This window comes from Molossus molossus, unplaced genomic scaffold (genome assembly GCF_014108415.1).
Source record: "Molossus molossus isolate mMolMol1 unplaced genomic scaffold, mMolMol1.p scaffold_m16_p_20, whole genome shotgun sequence".
In the NCBI taxonomy this organism is placed as follows: Eukaryota; Metazoa; Chordata; class Mammalia; order Chiroptera; family Molossidae; genus Molossus; species Molossus molossus.
In genome coordinates, this window is record NW_023425356.1 from 9957976 (window position 1) to 9974702 (window position 16727).

The 16727-nt window shown below is 52.0% G+C and overlaps 2 protein-coding genes across 4 annotated transcripts; both read left to right on the plus strand.

Moving 5' to 3' along the window:
- Positions 1–520: 520 nt before the first annotated feature.
- Positions 521–6268, plus strand: GSTM4 (glutathione S-transferase mu 4). The gene is made up of 8 exons (XM_036272468.1): positions 521–611; positions 843–918; positions 1358–1422; positions 1728–1809; positions 1904–2004; positions 2808–2903; positions 2987–3097; positions 5137–6268. The coding sequence occupies exons 1-8, from the start codon at positions 576–578 to the stop codon at positions 5224–5226; spliced, it is 657 nt and encodes a 218-aa protein (XP_036128361.1). The 5' UTR covers positions 521–575; the 3' UTR covers positions 5227–6268.
- A 2582-nt stretch (positions 6269–8850) lies between these two features.
- Positions 8851–14303, plus strand: LOC118637232 (glutathione S-transferase Mu 1-like). Of its 3 annotated transcripts, none has more exons than XM_036272466.1 (9): positions 8851–8986; positions 9217–9292; positions 9731–9795; positions 10102–10183; positions 10279–10379; positions 11172–11267; positions 11350–11460; positions 13796–13890; positions 13999–14303. In XM_036272466.1, the coding sequence occupies exons 1-8, from the start codon at positions 8951–8953 to the stop codon at positions 13883–13885; spliced, it is 657 nt and encodes a 218-aa protein (XP_036128359.1). In that variant the 5' UTR covers positions 8851–8950; the 3' UTR covers positions 13886–13890; positions 13999–14303. The 3 variants fall into 3 exon arrangements, with proteins under 3 accessions (XP_036128359.1, XP_036128360.1, XP_036128358.1); XM_036272467.1 differs by having other exon boundaries at positions 14070–14303; XM_036272465.1 differs by having other exon boundaries at positions 13796–14303.
- Positions 14304–16727: the final 2424 nt, after the last annotated feature.

Here is a 16727-nt window from a genome sequence, read left to right on the forward strand (position 1 = left end):
ATCCGGTGGTCTGGAAGGATTCTTAGGTCTTGGAGAGGCTTTCAGACTGGCTTGTCTACCAGTGACAGGTGCTGATTGAAACTCTCGATTTGAGCAGCTCCACTCTTTGGGTTTAATTGGCAGTCGGAGCCTCCCTCAGCCCTTGACCTGGGCAGCCCCGAGGCGAAGCAGAGCGAAGCCTGGAGGAAGGAAGTTTCTGCGATTCAGATTTGTCTCCCAAGCGCACTGCCCACTTCCTCTGACCCAGCCGAGATCTGAATGAGGGCGAGGAGGCGCGGAGCCGGCCAGGGCACCCAGGCGAGCCCGGCCCGGCGGGCTGCGGCGTCTGACCTCGGTACCCGAATGCCCGCGGCTCGGCGGCGGAGCCGCACTGCGCCCGGCGGCCCGGGGGCCCAACGCCGCGCCCCTAGGCCTCAGCGTGCCGCGTCACCGGGAGACCGAGGAGATTGGGTAATAGCAGGGGCGGGGCGTGCAGAGCGAGGGGGCGGGGCTCCAAGGCTCCACCCCTGACCCGGGCCTCGGACGAACTTTCAGCCCCGCGCTGCTCGAGTGCGCCGAAGCCGGGAAACGCTGACATGGCCATGACTTTGGGTTACTGGGACATCCGAGGGGTGAGAGAGGGGTCCGCCCGGGAGGGTGGGGCCATGCTGAGCAGCCGGGGCCGGTTTTATCTGGAGGGTCCTCAGGTCTGGCAGGACCCGGCCCCACCCCGCCGCCTGTCCGCAGGTGGGCGAGGGCGCGGGCCCCTGGCGTTGTCAGTGTGTTGGGGGTGGGTAGTTGGAGCAGAGGGAGCCCCGAGCGGGGCCCCTGGGTCCGTGACCTGTGTCCGCCTTCCCTCCCAGCTGGCACACGCCATCCGCCTGCTCCTGGAGTACACAGACTCCAGCTATGAGGAGAAGAAGTACACGATGGGGGACGGTAATGGCATTCTTGTCGCGTTCCGACTTCGGCCCGACTCCTGCTGATTTGGTACCAAGTACCCGTGCCCTGGCCACCTGTGCTCATCTATGCCGCCCCCCACAGGCTGAGCAGGGCGCTGCCTCTTCCTTACCCTCTGGGGGTGGGCCTTGGCCTTCCAGGCGAGACCAAGACCGGAGAGGGGGTTGGAGAGGGCATTGCGGACCCCGTGTCTGCAAGTGCGACGGCTTCCCGGAGGGTTTGCCCACACTTGGGAAGCCTTATCCATGTGGGTTCCGGAGACTTTTAAGCGTTCTTTCCCCCACATCTGAATGAGGGACTTAATGCTCAGATTTCAGACTCACCTGTTCAGAGGCCTGGCCACTGACTCCTTGGTAGGATGCGGGGAAAGAGGGCTGGGCTCAAGGGCTGTGGTTTCACTCCATCTTCTCCATCGCAGCTCCCGACTTTGACAGAAGCCAGTGGCTGAGTGAAAAATTCAAGCTGGGCCTGGACTTCCCTAATGTAGGTGCAGGGGATGGGGACAGTGGGTGTAAGTGAACTGGTCTCTACTCTGAGATCTCCTTTCCCAGCTTTGGTGGGGGTCTCAGGATCTGGAGGCCTCTGCTCAGCCCCTCAGCTTCCTGGTTCTTGTCACTGCTTTTCTCCGACGCTCTTTGTTCCAGCTCATTCTTTACTTTCATAGTATATTTGCTTGGTGACTACTGTGTGCCAGACACTGAGAGCCCGGGTGTCATCTCTGCCCCAAATGCAAGGAGGGGTTTCCGGGGAGCCTGTGGCCTACTGACCTGGCCCTATTCCCCTTCCAGCTGCCCTACTTAATTGATGGGGCTCACAGGCTCACCCAGAGCAACGCCATCCTTCGATACATTGCTCGCAAGCACAACCTCTGTGAGTGGGTCTGGGGTGGGTGCAGGGGCAGGCGGCCTTGCCCCTGGGCTGGCTGAAGTGGGATGCTGACGGAGAGTCTGCTGTGTGGCTGCAGGTGGGGAGACGGAAGAAGAGAGGATTCGCGTGGATATTTTGGAGAATGAGGCTATGGACACGTCAAATCAGTTGGCCATGGTCTGCTACAGCCCTGACTATGTGAGTTGCCTTCTGCTGAGCTGGACTGGCCAGGCTTTGAAAGGAGCTTGGACACTTTTATCTACTCTGGTCCTATTTGCCATTTGAACTCCTGGGAGCTTCTGACCCTCCAAGCTGGTCTCTATACTGTCAGCAGAGTGACCCACAAAACCCCCAACTACCTCAAATAAAATCTGTAACTCAGTTTCCTTCAATCTTAGGATAGAGTGCAGATGCCCCAGGGTGGAAGTTCAGTTTCTAACAGTGTGTCTAACTTGGTATCCCAGCACCGCCTCCTTGACACCTTTGGGCATCAGCACATTTTCCTAGGAGGCATTCGGGGTACCCACAGGGCCTCTGTGCCTGTCCCTTCTTCCTTTCAGCCTCTCAGATTCTCCCCGTCTGTCCAGAAAGTGCTCAAGTGTCCATTCGTTCACCCACCAGCTGCATGACCTTCCCTAGAACATTTTAATTCATCACTTCTTCCATTCCACCTGAATTCCGAGGCCAGGGATCTGCCAGGTTCTCACAGCACTCCTGGGTCTGACCCATGGGAGGGTGTTTGGAGATGAGTGGAGACACGTTCAGGGAAAAGGTGGTATTTCTCTGCCTTCCCATTTGCGTGTCACAGATGGGAGGTGGTACCCAGTAGGAGTCTAATGAACAGAGGTTGGATGAAATTATATCCTGGGCACTGACCCAGGTTCCCTTGGGGGCCGTGGCTGCTCATCTGTGGCAGCTGGGGGTCAGGAACAGCCCCGGGAGGCCTGCCTCTCTGCCCAGGGAGTCTGTCTGTAGGTGGTGACAGCTGTTTTGTGCCTCAGGAGAAAGTGAAGCCTGAGTTTTTGAAGGTGCTTCCTGAAAAGATGAAGCTCTTCTCGCAGTTCCTGGGGAAGAGGTCTTGGTTTGCAGGGGACAAGGTAAGGGGAAGGCTTTGGGGTGGGGACTTGACATGTTTCCAGTTTCAGGCTTTGGTGCCCATTCATTTTTTGCCTGTCTGCAGCTCACCTATGTGGATTTCCTGGCTTATGACATCCTAGACCTGCACCGCATATTTGAGCCCAAGTGCCTGGATGCGTTCCCGAACCTGAAAGACTTCATCACCCGCATAGAGGTGATTCCACCAGTCCCCTTACTATTTTATCTCTTTTGTGTTCACTCTTATCCTTGATGGTTTGCTAGTCCCGGAGCTAAAATGAAGCTCAACTAGCATTCATTGAGGACTTGCTTAATGCCAGGATCTTTGATCAGCATGTTACATATACTGGGTTCTATTTAATCTTTAAAACATTGCTACATGGTAGAAGAGTTTTCACCTCCCTTTTACAGATGATGACATGAGGCTGACAGGGGGAGGCATTTGCTCAAGGTTGCAGAGCGAGTGCAGGCTGTGCTGGGCTCCCAGTCAGCGTTGGCTCCATGGGCAGCAGCCAGTGGCTCCCCCTTTCCTGTGCCAGAAAGAGGAGCTCAGGTCCTTCTCCAGCCTGCAGCCACTGCTCCGGACATTGTGGATGAAGCAGAACATTCGGGAGTTTGTATGTAGCAGAATTAGTAGAGTTGAGCCACGGTAGTACTGATATGAAGCCCGAAGCCTCTCTCCAGACATCTTTGCAGAATGGGATCCCTTCTGGGCAGTGCTGAGATTTCTGGGCTGTTGCCGGTGCTGGGATCTGAGAACACATGTCGGTGCCCCTGCACAGGGTTTTATGTTGATGTCTTCTGTGGTGGGCACATCCCTCCCCTGCTCCCTCCCTTTCCTTCTTCCCCGCAGTTATGTTTTATCCAACATACTGTCTCAGAGATGAGGTGGTGCATTTATTTTCAGTCATGTTCACTGGCGTGCCCTTCTCCTCTGTGTGAGGCACTGTGTCAAACACAGAGAGTGTGCAAAGGTGACCCAGCCATGGCACACCCCCTCCTGGGTGTCAGTGCAGCTGGAGAAGTACAGGAGTCCCAGCTGTGTGTACTGCGGTTCCACCTGGGTGGTGGAGGTGCACAGCCTAGACCTCACCTCACAGCTCATCACTAGTCACCCGTGGTCAACTCACAGTGGATCAGTAAAGTCGGCTTCATTACAGATTTGGGAATTTGAGGCATTATTAGTCCAAGAAGTTTTCAGCTTCCCCACTCCCCATCAAGAGAGATCAGCTTTGTCGGCTAGTTTTTGTTTTTTTGTTTTTTTTGTGGTACGTGCCCCTAGTGGGAACCGAACCCGGGACTCTCTGGTCCACAGGCCGACGCTCAACCGCTGAGCCAAACTGGCCAGGGCTGTCAGCTAGTTCTTATCTACTCTGGTTCTGGTCCCGGGTGATCAGCCTGGGATATGATGCCAGAGCTGGGATGACTGACTGGCTGGGAGGGATGAGGGACAGCTGTGGGCTGTAGTCTGGCCTGTGGGGGCCAGGCCTTGGTTATAGGCGGTCCCAGGACCTTTGAATCCTGGAGAAGGCCTAGTGAGATTGGGCTCAGGAACCAGGCCAAACAATTGGACTTTCTCCTTTAAGTGGACTCCTTAGGCCCTGGCCTGGCATTCTTGCTCCACATCCCCCTATCAGCTTTCATCCCTGTTTTGCTGAGTCATTGGGTGAGATCTGGCCTCTTGTGCAAGCTGCACAGGCACATTCTGAGCCCCTTTGTTCTCCCTCAGAGGGAGGCCAGGAGCCTGTCTGTACAGACTGGGAGGGTCAAGGCCTCCTGTGTGGGAGGGAGGAGGGGAGTGCAGCAGAAAGAGCACAGATGGGGGAGAGAGCCAGGCTGCCTTCCAGCCCTTTCCACTAACTAGCAGTGTGACATGAGGAGGGGGCTTCAGCTGTGTGTGCCTCAGTTCCCTTGTGAAAATGGTGGTAGACCAACCTGTTTTGTAGGCAGTGGTGCGGAGGCTGTAAACCTGTATCCTGGTTTCTAATGGATATAAAGCACCTGGCAGAGTTTAGAGTGTCATGTGGTAACTTACTGAGCTATCACACCAGTTGCAGGGAATTGTAAGAGTTAACTTACAGAGCTGGGCACCCCTGGAAGACTGTCTTATGCCCCCACAGTTGACCCCACAAGGAAGTGTTGCCTGGATCCTGAACTTGGCGTGTCTGAAGTGGGGCTGTGTGAGCCCAGTTGTGCAGCAGACCTTGAGATCTGGTCTTCTTTTTGCACCCTCAGGGCCTGAAGAAGATCTCTGCCTACATGAAGTCCAGCCGCTTCCTCCCAACCCCTATTTACACGAAGATTGCTGTGTGGGGCAACAAGTAGGGCCTGTAAGTCCAGTAGATGGCAGCAAAGAATACATGGGGCCCTGGAGAAAGCTGGCCCTCCCTGGACTCATGGAACCAGGTGTCTTACTCTTTTCTCCTATTCTTTCCTTCACCCACACTCAGATCCTATTTGGTGCCCTTTTCTTTCCCAATCCCAGTTCACCCAGGATCTTAAAGCTCTCCAGCATTCCTTTGCTCAGTGAAGTCTCCCCCTGACACTGTCCTTCCTGCACTAAAGCCAACAAGACCTACCTTCCCCACACTGATTGCTCTGCTCTCAGGAGCCCGACTGGCATGTGAAAATGTGCTGAACATCATTAGATATTGAAGAACTTATGAATTCAGTTGGATTCTATTACATACCCACATAGGAAAAGAAATAAAAGGATGGACAACTGTTAATTTATGGAGTCACTGGAACTGTCATTCATTGCTGGTGGCACAACCACTTTGGAATACCAGCATATCCATGGAATTAAATGTACATCAACCCTATGCCCCTGGAATTTCACTTCCTGTTATAGTCCAACAGGGATGAGTGCTATGTCTTCCAGGGACATGTACTATAATTTTCAAGGTTGCTTTATTTGAAATAGCCAATAACTGGAACCAATCCAAATGTCTATTAATGGAGAATGGACAGATAATCTTTGTTTATTACTATGATTCCATTATTCATATGATGGAATACTACAGTGAATATACTGTAATGAAAATAAATTCCCTACTGCTACATGCAACAACATGGATGACTTTCACAGATACAGTGTTGATGAAAAGCATGCAGATACCAATGTTGCATTCAAAATGATCGGAGACTCGAAGAAAGCATCAGCAGGCAAGATGTATTCAAGATGAACGGAGGGCTACACTGGCATGTAGCATTGATCTCAAGCTCACCATGGCTTTTATCACAATGTTTAACAATTACATTTGCAGAGTATGTGAGTAACTACATTAGCACAAACAATGCATAACAAACAGATTATCTTTAGGTTAATATCTAACCTTTATATGTGCACAAATAATACTAGTCAAGCAGTGACTGGTTCCAATGCCGTTATTATTTAATTTTTAAGTTTTTTTTTTTAATCCTCGCCCGAGGACATTTTTTCATTTTTTGTTTAGATAGAGTGTGGGAGGGAGAGAGAGAGAGAGAAACATCGACGTGAAAGGGACACATCGAGTGGCTGCCACCCACACGACCCAACCAGGGCCGGGGACAAACTGCAACCGAGGTACATGCCCTTAGCGGGAACCGAACTCGGGTCTCTCAGGACCGCAGGCCGACGCTCTAACCGCTGAGCCAAACCGGCCAGGGCTAATTTTTTTTTTTAAATGGGGGAGAGAGTGATTAGAATTATTTTATTTTATTTATTTATTTTTAATCCTCATCCGAGGACATTTTTCCATTTTTTGTACAGACAGAGTGGGAGGGAGAGAGAGAAAGAGAGAGAGAGGGAAACATGGATGTGAAAGGGACACATCGAGTGGCTGCCACCCGCACGACCAACCAGGGCCGGGGACAAACTGCAACCAAGGTACATGCCCTTAGCGGAAACCGAACCCCGGTCTCCCCGGACCGCAGGCAGACGCTCTAACCGCTGAGCCAAACCGGCCAGGGCTAATTTTTAAGTTTTATGGTTTGTTTACTCTGTAGTGGAAACACAATGGGCCTCATGAAGCATTGAGACAGTTTCAAGAATTTGTTTCAGGAACTGCTTGCAGTTCCTTAATCTGCATGTTTCGCTTGTAAGATCACATAGGAAACTCGTCCTTGGCTGTCCTTCAGTTCTTAAGGATCCATCATACCAAAAAGTACATAGTATATAATTTTATTTACCTTAAGGTCAACATGCAAAACTCGTATTTAAGGTGACTAAGGTCAGCCAAATGGTAACCTTGTGTGTGGGGTGGCTCATTGAAGGGAACTTGTGAAGGGTGGAAATGGTCTCTGTTTCATCCTCAGTGGTGATTGCATAAGAGTATTGTATGTAAAAAGCCATAGAATATGTAAAATTTGAGCACTTTACTGCATGTGAAGTCTATATATACATGTTGTTTTGTATATGATATTATTTGCATGTTCTTGTTTATCGTCCGTCTCTCCCCCTAGCAGACACAGGCCCCAGTATGCCTGGCCCTGCAACAGTGTGCAGGAGTTTGAGGAGCCTGCTGTCTGGCAGCCAGAGTTACACCACTTGTGTATCTTGGAGGACCAGGCTGCCAGGCCAGTCTAAACACGTTCTCTGTCCAAGTCTCATTGTCTTGACCCTGCCAGCAACCCCAGGGCAAGACTGTTTCCAGGTTCTCCCTGCAGACAGGTGGTGGCCAGGGCAGTGCATGCTCTGGTCTCCTTCTTCCTAGCTAAAATTGGTCTCTAACTTATGAGTGCATTTGTTTTTAAAAGTTCCACTCATCTGTTTTCACATGTGCACTCAACCTTGTAATATCCTTTAAAAAACAGAAGACAACCACAACTCAAACTGTGTCCTATTCTCTTAGTTTTCATATAGTGTTCTACCTTCCAAGTAGAAGTTGGCAGGCAGGACATATTCTTGTGGAGGTTGTACCACAGGCCACAGATCACAGAGGGACTTCAAAGATCACCTGAGCAACTCTTTCATACCTCAGAGCACATGTGTGTCAGGATCCAGGGTCAGGGCTGGAATCCATGGACCTGGACAGCTGAGGGTCTGCAAGACCCACACTGTGGTCCTGGGGGCAGTCCTCCAGGCTCCTGACTGACCTCCCCCAGACCCATTTCTGATGCCCTCTGCAGCAGCACAGGCAGCTGGTCCCTGAGGACAGCTCTTCCCACTTCACTCCTGTAACCTGTGTGCCCGCCATGCTCCTGGTTACTGTTCTGCTCAATATCAGGGACGTCTAGCTGGCTGGCAGGACATCTCTGGGGCTGCACTTCCATATCCTGCCTCTTTGCAAGGGCTGGTTTTGGATTTTAATAAACAACTTCAAGCATAAATCCAATTAATTTACAGTTGATTATCACTTTTAGACACATGACGTAAGAGCTGGGTCCTCCAAAGTCCCAGAAAGGGAAACACTGAGACCACATCTTTTCTCAGTCCTTGTCCTGGGTGTTCCCATCCTACTGATCGTGTGGTCTGGAAGACACGTGCCATCAGGTATTCTAAGGTCTTGGAGAAGCTTTCAGACTGGCTTGTCTACCAGTGGCAGGTGCTGATTGAACTCCCGATTTGAGGGACACCGCTCTTTGGGCTTAACTGGCAGTTGGAGCCTCCCTGAGCCCTTGGGAACTCTGCAGCCCCGAGGCAAAGCAGAGCGACGCCTGGAGGGGAAAGGAAGTGAGCCGGGCCTTTCTGTTTTTGCGATTCAGATTTGTCTCCCAAGCGCACTGCCCACTCCTCCGCCCGAGCCAAGGTGTGTGCGGGCGAGGACACGCGGAGCTGGCCGGGCACCCAGGCAGCCCAGCCCGGCGCCTGTGGCGTCCTCCCCGATTCCCGAGGCTGCGTGGCGGACACGGACTGTTTCCAATTTGCTGAGGCTGGAGCCCGCCGGAGTCACTGGGTCTCAGGGATAGGGTGCTGTGAGGTGTGGGCGGGCGTAGGGGCGTTGACGAGGGACGAAAAGAAGGGGCTGTGTGCACATTAGGCCCCGCCCCGCCCTTCCTCTCGGCCTGAGCAGAGTTTTTAAGGCCAGCTTGAAAGAGTCTCTTCACTCAGAGAGCGAACACCAGCACCATGGCCATGACTTTGGGTTACTGGGACATCCGAGGGGTGAGAGAGGGGTCCGCCCGGGCGGGTGCGGCCATGCTGAGCAGCCGGGCGGGTTTTATCTGGAGGGTCCTCAGGTCTGGCAGGACCCGGCCCCACCCCGCCGCCTGTCCGCAGGTGGGCGAGGGCGCGGGCCCCTGGCGTTGTCAGTGTGTTGGGGGTGGGTAGTTGGAGCAGAGGGAGCCCCGAGCGGAGCCCCTGGGTCCGTGACCTGTGTCCGCCTTCCCTCCCAGCTGGCACACGCCATCCGCCTGCTCCTGGAGTACACAGACTCCAGCTATGAGGAGAAGAAGTACACGATGGGGGACGGTAATGCCATTCTTGTCGCGTTCCGACTTCGGCCCGACTCCTGCTGATTTGGTACCAAGTACCCGTGCCCTGGCCACCTGTGCTCATCTATGCCGCCCCCCACAGGCTGAGCAGGGCGCTGCCTCTTCCTTACCCTCTGGGGGTGGGCCTTGGCCTTCCAGGCGAGACCAAGACCGAGAGGGGATTGGAGAGGGCATTGCGGACCCCGTGTCTGCAAGTGCGACGGCTTCCCGGAGGGTTTGCCCACACTTGGGAAGCCTTATCCATGTGGGTTCCGGAGACTTTTAAGCGTTCTTTCCCCCACATCTGAATGAGGGACTTAATGCTCAGATTTCAGACTCACCTGTTCAGAGGCCTGGCCACTGACTCCTTGGTAGGATGCGGGGAAAGAGGGCTGGGCTCAAGGGCTGGGGTTTCACTCCATCTTCTCCATCGCAGCTCCCGACTTTGACAGAAGCCAGTGGCTGAGTGAAAAATTCAAGCTGGGCCTGGACTTCCCTAATGTAGGTGCAGGGGATGGGGACAGTGGGTGTAAGTGAACCTGGTCTCTACTCTGAGATCTCCTTTCCCAGCTTTGGTGGGGGTCTCAGGATCTGGAGGCCTCTGCTCAGCCCCTCAGCTTCTTGGTTCTTGTCACTGCTTTTCTCCGACACTCTTTGTTCCAGCTCATTCTTTACTTTCATAGTATATTTGCTTGGTGACTACTGTGTGCCAGACACTGAGAGCCCGGGTGTCATCTCTGCCCCAAATGCAAGGAGGGGTTTCCAGGGAGCCTGTGGCCTACTGACCTGGCCCTATTCCCCTTCCAGCTGCCCTACTTAATTGATGGGGCTCACAGGCTCACCCAGAGCAACGCCATCCTTCGATACATTGCTCGCAAGCACAACCTCTGTGAGTGGGTCTGGGGGTGGGTGCAGGGGCAGGTGGCCTTGCCCCTGGGCTGGCTGAGGTGGGATGCTGACGGAGAGTCTGCTGTGTGGCTGCAGGTGGGGAGACGGAAGAAGAGAAGATTCGCGTGGACATTTTGGAGAATGAGATCATGGACATTCGAATGTACCATATCAGGACCTGCTACAGCCCTGACTATGTGAGTCCCCTCTGGCAAGGCTAGGCTTGATAGATTTTGATAGGACATAGGACTTTTGTGTCCCATCTGCTGGTCCTGTTTGCCATTTGAACTCCTGGGAGCTTCCGATCCTCCAAGCAGGTCTCTATACTATCAGCAGAGTAACACACATAACCCCCAATTGTCTCAAATGAAATCTCTGACTCTGTTCCCACCAACCTTTATATGGAGGTTAGACTCCCAGGGTCTAACAGTATGTTCTGCTTGTTAGCCCTGTACCTCCTCCTTGAAACCCACGGGCATCAGCACATTTTCCTAGGAGGCATTCGGGGTACCCACAGGGCCTCTGTGCCTGTCCCTTCTTCCTTTCAGCCTCTCAGATTCTCCCCGTCTGTCCAGAAAGTGCTCAAGTGTCCATTCGTTCACCCACCAGCTGCATGACCTTCCCTAGAATATTTTAATTCATCACTTCTTCCATTCCACCTGAATTCCGAGGCCAGGCATCTGCCAGGTTCTCACAGCACTCCTGGGTCTGACCCATGGGAGGGTGTTTGGAGATGAGTGGAGACATGTTCAAGGAAAAGGTGGTATTTCTCTGCCTTCCCATTTGTGTGTCACAGATGGGAGGTGGTACCCAGTAGGAGTCTAATGAACAGAGGTTGGATGAAATTATATCCTGGGCACTGACTCAGGTTCCCTTGGGGGCCGTGGCTGCTCATCTGTGGCAGCTGGGGGTCAGGAACAGCCCTGGGAGGCCTGCCTCTCTGCCCAGGGAGTCTGTCTGTAGGTGGTGACAGCTGTTTTGTGCCTCAGGAGAAAGTGAAGCCTGAGTTTTTGAAGGTGCTTCCTGAAAAGATGAAGCTCTTCTCGCAGTTTCTGGGGAAGAGGTCTTGGTTTGCAGGGGACAAGGTAAGGGGAAGGCTTTGGGGTGGGGAGTTGACATGTTTCTAGTTACAGAGTTGGTGCCCATTCATTTTTTGCCTGTCTGCAGCTTACCTATGTGGATTTCCTGGCTTATGACTTACTGGATATAATGCGAATGTTTGAGCCCAAGTGCCTGGATGTGTTCTCAAACCTGAAAGATTTCCTGGTCCGCTTCGAGGTGATTCCACTGACCCTCCCACTATTTCATCCCTTTTGTCTCTCTTTTCTCTCATGTTTTCTAGTCCCGGAGCTAAAATGAAGCTCAACTAGCATTCATTGAGGACTTGCTTAATGCCAGGATCTTTGATCAGCATCTTACCTATGCTGGGTTCTATTTAATCTTTAAAACATTGCTACATGGTAGAAGAGTTTTCACCTCCCTTTTACAGATGATGACATGAGGCTGACAGGGGGAGTCATTTGCTCAAGGTTGCAGAGCGAGTGCAGGCTGTGCTGGGCTCCCAGTCAGCGTTGGCTCCATGGGCAGCAGCCAGTGGCTCCCCCTTTCCTGTGCCAGAAAGAGGAGCTCAGGTCCTTCTCCAGCCTGTGGCCACTGCTCCGGACATTGTGGATGAAGCAGAACATTCAGGAGTTTGTATGTAGCAGAATTAGTAGAGTTGAGCCACGGTAGGAATGATATGAAGCCCGAAGGCACAGACAGTATTAACTCCCTCTCTCCAGACATCTTTCAGAATGGGATCCCTTCTGGGCAGTGCTGAGATTTCTGGGCTGTTGCCGGTGCTGGGATCTGAGAACACATGTCGGTGCCCCGCAGAAGGATTTTATGTTGATGTCTTCTGTGGTGGGCACATCCCTCCCCTGCTCCCTCCCTTTCTTTCTTCCCCGCAGTTATGTTTTATCCAACATACTGTCTCAGAGATGAGGTAGTGCATTTATTTTCAGTCATGTTCACTGGCGTGCCCTTCTCCTCTGTGTGAGGCACTGTGTCAAACACAGAGAGTGTGCAAAGGTGACCCAGCCATGGCACACCCCCTCCTGGGTGTCAGTGCAGCTGGAGAAGTACAGGAGTCCCAGCTGTGTGTACTGCGGTTCCACCTGGGTGGTGGAGGTGCACAGTCTAGACCTCACCTCACAGCTCATCACTAGTCACCCGTGGTCAACTCACAGAGGATCAGTAAAGTTGGCTTCATTACAGATTTGGGAATTTGAGGCATTATTAGTCCAAGAAGTTTTCAGCTTCCCCACTCCCCATCAAGAGAGATCAGCTTTGTCGGCTAGTTTTTGTTTTTTTTTTAATCCTCATCCGAGGACATTTTTCCATTTTTTGTACAGACAGAGTGGGAGGGAGAGAGAGGAAGAGAGAGAGAGGGAAACATCGATGTGAAAGGGACACATCGAGTGGCTGCCACCCGCACGACCAACCAGGGCTGGGGACAAACTGCAACCGAGGTACATGCCCTTAGCGGGAACCGAACCCGGACCTCTCCGGACCGCAGGTGGACGCTCTAACCGCTGAGCCAAACCGGCCAGGGCTTGTTTTTTTTGTGGTACGTGCCCCTGGTGGGAACCGAACCCAGGACTCTCTGGTCCACAGGCCGACGCTCAACCGCTGAGCCAAACTGGCCAGGGCTGTCAGCTAGTTCTTATCTACTCTGGTTCTGGTCCCGGGTGATCAGCCTGGGATATGATGCCAGAGCTGGGATGACTGACTGGCTGGGAGGGATGAGGGACAGCTGTGGGCTGTAGTCTGGCCTGTGGGGGCCAGGCCTTGGTTATAGGCGGTCCCAGGACCTTTGAATCCTGGAGAAGGCCCAGTGAGATTGGGCTCAGGAACCAGGCCAAACAATTGGACTTTCTCCTTTGAGTGGACTCCTTAGGCCCTGGCCTGGCATTCTTGCTCCACATCCCCCTATCAGCTTTCATCCCTGTTTTGCTGAGTCATTGGGTGAGATCTGGCCTCTTGTGCAAGCTGCACAGGCACATTCTGAGCCCCTTTGTTCTCCCTGGGGTCCCTCCTTGGGCAGCCCCTGGGAAGCCAGGAGCCTCCCTCTGAGAAAGGAGACTGTTTGTACAGACTGGGAGGGTCAAGGCCTCCTGTGTGGGAGGGGGGAAGGGGAGTGCAGCAGAAAGAGCACAGATGGGGGAGAGAGCCAGGCTGCCTTCCAGCCCATCCACTAACTAGCAGTGTGACATGAGGAGGGGGCTTCAGCTGTGTGTGCCTCAGTTCCCTTGTGAAAATGGTGGTAGACCAACCTGTTTTGTAGGCAGTGGTGCGGAGGCTGTAAACCTGTATCCTGGTCTCTAATGGATATAAAGCACCTAGCACAGTGTAGGGTGTCATGTGGTAACTTACTGAGCTATCACACCAGTTGCAGGGAATTGTAAGAGTTAACTTACAGAGCTGGGCACCCCTGGAAGACTGTCTTATGCCCCCACAGTTGACCCCACAAGGAAGTGTTGCCTGGATCCTGAACTTGGCGTGTCTGAAGTGGGGCTGTGTGAGCCCAGTTGTGCAGCAGACTTGAGATCTGGTCTTCTTTTTGCACCCTCAGGGCCTGAAGAAGATCTCTGCCTACATGAAGTCCAGCCGCTCCCTCCCCACTCCTGTGTACTCCAAGATGGCCATGTGGGGCAACAAGTAGGGGCTGTGAGTGCAGGAGGTGGAGCGAGGAGCACTCTGGGCCGGTTCTGCATTCCTACACCTGTCAGCTTTGCTTCTTTTCCCTCCCTTCTCTCCCCTTCCTGCCCCGACTAGATGCCTTCTTAGTCCCTCTTCCAGCCTTCTTCCATCCAGCCCTCTAAGCTGCAGCTCCCACTTTTCCTCAGTGATGTTCCTACCCTGGCCCACGCTGACCCTCCTGTAGTAAAGCCAACCAGACCGACGTTCCCCTCACCGATGGCGCTGCTTTGAGGAGACCAACCGGACGCCTGGCCCGAGGAGCTCAGCCCTGCCTCCCACCACTGCCCTGAAGCCGAGCGTTGCTTGGGTGTGCAGGCCCTGCTCCCCAGAGTGGTTCCTGCCCAGCCCTGCCTGATTGATCCCCAGTAAAGCCGAATCACACCTGCTTGGCTTGTAATTCCTTCTTGGCCACCGGACTCACAACGGTCTGCGTTGGGGTTGGGAGTGTCCATTTTCTCTGTTGTACACAGTGGCTGGGCTGTGGGGATGTCTGTGTGGGGTGTGGCAGGGAGGGGACAGGTAGGATTATAAGGTTTCTGACTCATTTCTATCTCCATGTTCCGTGTGCCTCAGCCTGGGGTCTCTGCTGAAGAGGGGGCCTCCTGTGCCTGGGTCCCTCCTTAATTTCAGCATTTGGAGAATGCCGCCCGTAAGCTTGTAGTTCTCTCGTGGTTCAGGGAGTTCTCAGGGTGGGGGAGGGGTATGGCGTCCTAGCAGCCTACCTTTCCCAGAATGTTCTGTGCTGTAGACACCCTTCCTCTGCTCTTACAACGTATCTCAGTAAAACACAGCCCACTAGTCCTGGCCGGTTTGGCTCAGCAGTTAGAGCGTCGGCCTGCGGTCCAGAGAGGCCCTGTTCAGTTCCCGCTAAGGGCACATACCGCGGTTGCAGTTTGTCCCCGGCCCTGGTTGGGTTGGTGTGGGAGGCAGCCACTCGGTGTGTCTCTTTCACGTTGATGTTTCTCTCTCTCTCTCCCCCCAACTCTATCTGAACAAAAAATGGAAAAATGTCCTCTGGTAAGGATAAAAAAAAAACACCCCACTATATTATAATGGTCATTTGACTTGCTTTCCTCTCCAGCTCTATCAGAAATTCATTGAGGAGAGAATCCATGTTTATTGGACCTGAAACTTTATTTACCAACAGTTGGAAATTTGAATTATATCTAGTAAGACTCTGGCAAGCTCTACAACCATTCTTGGGACTCAGGATTTCTGGATATAGTTTGTCTCAGCCACCAGAGATACAAAATAAAGCTCAGAAGATTTTACATGTACAGGTCTGGGAGAATGAGCTATTAGCTCTTTCTAACTTAAGCATTAAATAGGCTTTAGCTGTTCTGTGAATAACTGAACCTGACCTCAGCAGGCCTAGTGTGCTGGGCCAGATGCCAGCCAACCTGTGGTCAGAAGGTAGTGTGGGCATTGATAGTAGGACACCTTCAAAGGTGTAGGATTCCTGGGATAGCCGTCGGACGAGCATGGTCCTTAAGCAGTGGCTGGGTAGCAGAGTTGGACCTTATTAAGGCACAGTCTTGAGACTTGGCTCATAGCAGGAGACTTGAAGAAAAGTCTTCTAGGGCATTTGTCCAGATGATCTCTGCAACTATACTTGCAGTTATTAAAAAGGGAGCCATGGGAATAATGTTAAAAATTATGAAGAAAAAATGATTAAAGTTAGAGCTGGTAAGATAAAAGTTCAGCAAAGCTAATCAAAGTTTATGAAACATAAAAGTTAGTTATGCCAGAAGCTTATTAGACTTTAACTGAAAGATAGGAGAGGTAAGGGTTAAAAAAGGGAAGTAATAGAAATTAGGGGTGACACTATAAAAGATAAGCAGAGATAATAAAAATATTAAGTCAGAGTAAAATAGAACAGGCTGGCAAATGTTCTCTGTAGAGGTCTAGATAGTAAATACTTTTCGCTTTTGGGTCATGCGGTCTCTGTGAAAATCGACATAGACAATACATAGATGAATGGGTGGGTTGTATTCCAACAGAACTAAAAACACAGATGGCCCATGCTTCCCGACTCCTGATCTGGAAGCTCAGGTTAAAAGGGCATAGCTATATTAAAGCCTAAATATTATATTTGAAATGTAATAGTTCATTATTAAAGAAAAAAAAGGACAAAAGAACTCAATCCTTAAAAAGGAGAAAAGCCTGGCCCGGTTGTGGCTCAGTGGATTAAGCGTGGTCCCGTGGACCGAGGTTCCAGTTCGATTCCTGGTCAGGGCACATGTCTGCACTGCAGGCTTGATCCCCAGTGGGGGTTGTGCAGGAGGCAGCTGACGGGTGTCTCTTTCACACATTGATGTTTCTATCCTCTCTCTCCCTTTCTAAAAAATCAGTAAAAACACATTAAAAAAAAAAGGGAGGGAAGATGTGATAACAAAGACAGTCACAAATGAAAATAATTTTCTAAACATTGTGGTCAAAATTATAAAAGCTAAATATTTTAAAGAGTGAGGCAGAAATAGTAGAATGTATGTACTTCAAGCTCTTGGGGGTGGTGGGAACAGCACCAGGCATTAGAAGGGCGGAGTCAGACCAGACCTAGGTGCAGCAACTGTGGTACTTGAGTTTGGCTAGGAAAGATTCAGAGTCCAGACTTAAACTATAAGAGAACATTTACTTATAACATCGCAGAGCTGGAAGAAGTAATTTGTAGAAGAAATGGGCTTAGGAAACAAATTACAGAGGCAAAGGAAGGGCCGTTGGAGCTTAGAAGTGAGGAAGGTAAAGGTGACACAGCTGGGGGAAGAGGGAGGGGAGGAGGAGGGGGAAAGCATGAGGCATGTGCC

Coding starts and splice junctions, on each gene's coding strand:
- GSTM4 (XM_036272468.1), top strand. CDS start 576: ATGGCCATGACTTTGGGTTACTGGGACATCCGAGGG. Junction 919..1,357: donor GAAGTACACGATGGGGGACG/GTAATGGCATTC, acceptor TCTCCATCGCAG/CTCCCGACTTTGACAGAAGC. Junction 2,904..2,986: donor CTTGGTTTGCAGGGGACAAG/GTAAGGGGAAGG, acceptor GCCTGTCTGCAG/CTCACCTATGTGGATTTCCT.
- LOC118637232 (XM_036272465.1), top strand. CDS start 8,951: ATGGCCATGACTTTGGGTTACTGGGACATCCGAGGG. Junction 10,380..11,171: donor CCTGCTACAGCCCTGACTAT/GTGAGTCCCCTC, acceptor TTTGTGCCTCAG/GAGAAAGTGAAGCCTGAGTT. Junction 11,268..11,349: donor CTTGGTTTGCAGGGGACAAG/GTAAGGGGAAGG, acceptor GCCTGTCTGCAG/CTTACCTATGTGGATTTCCT.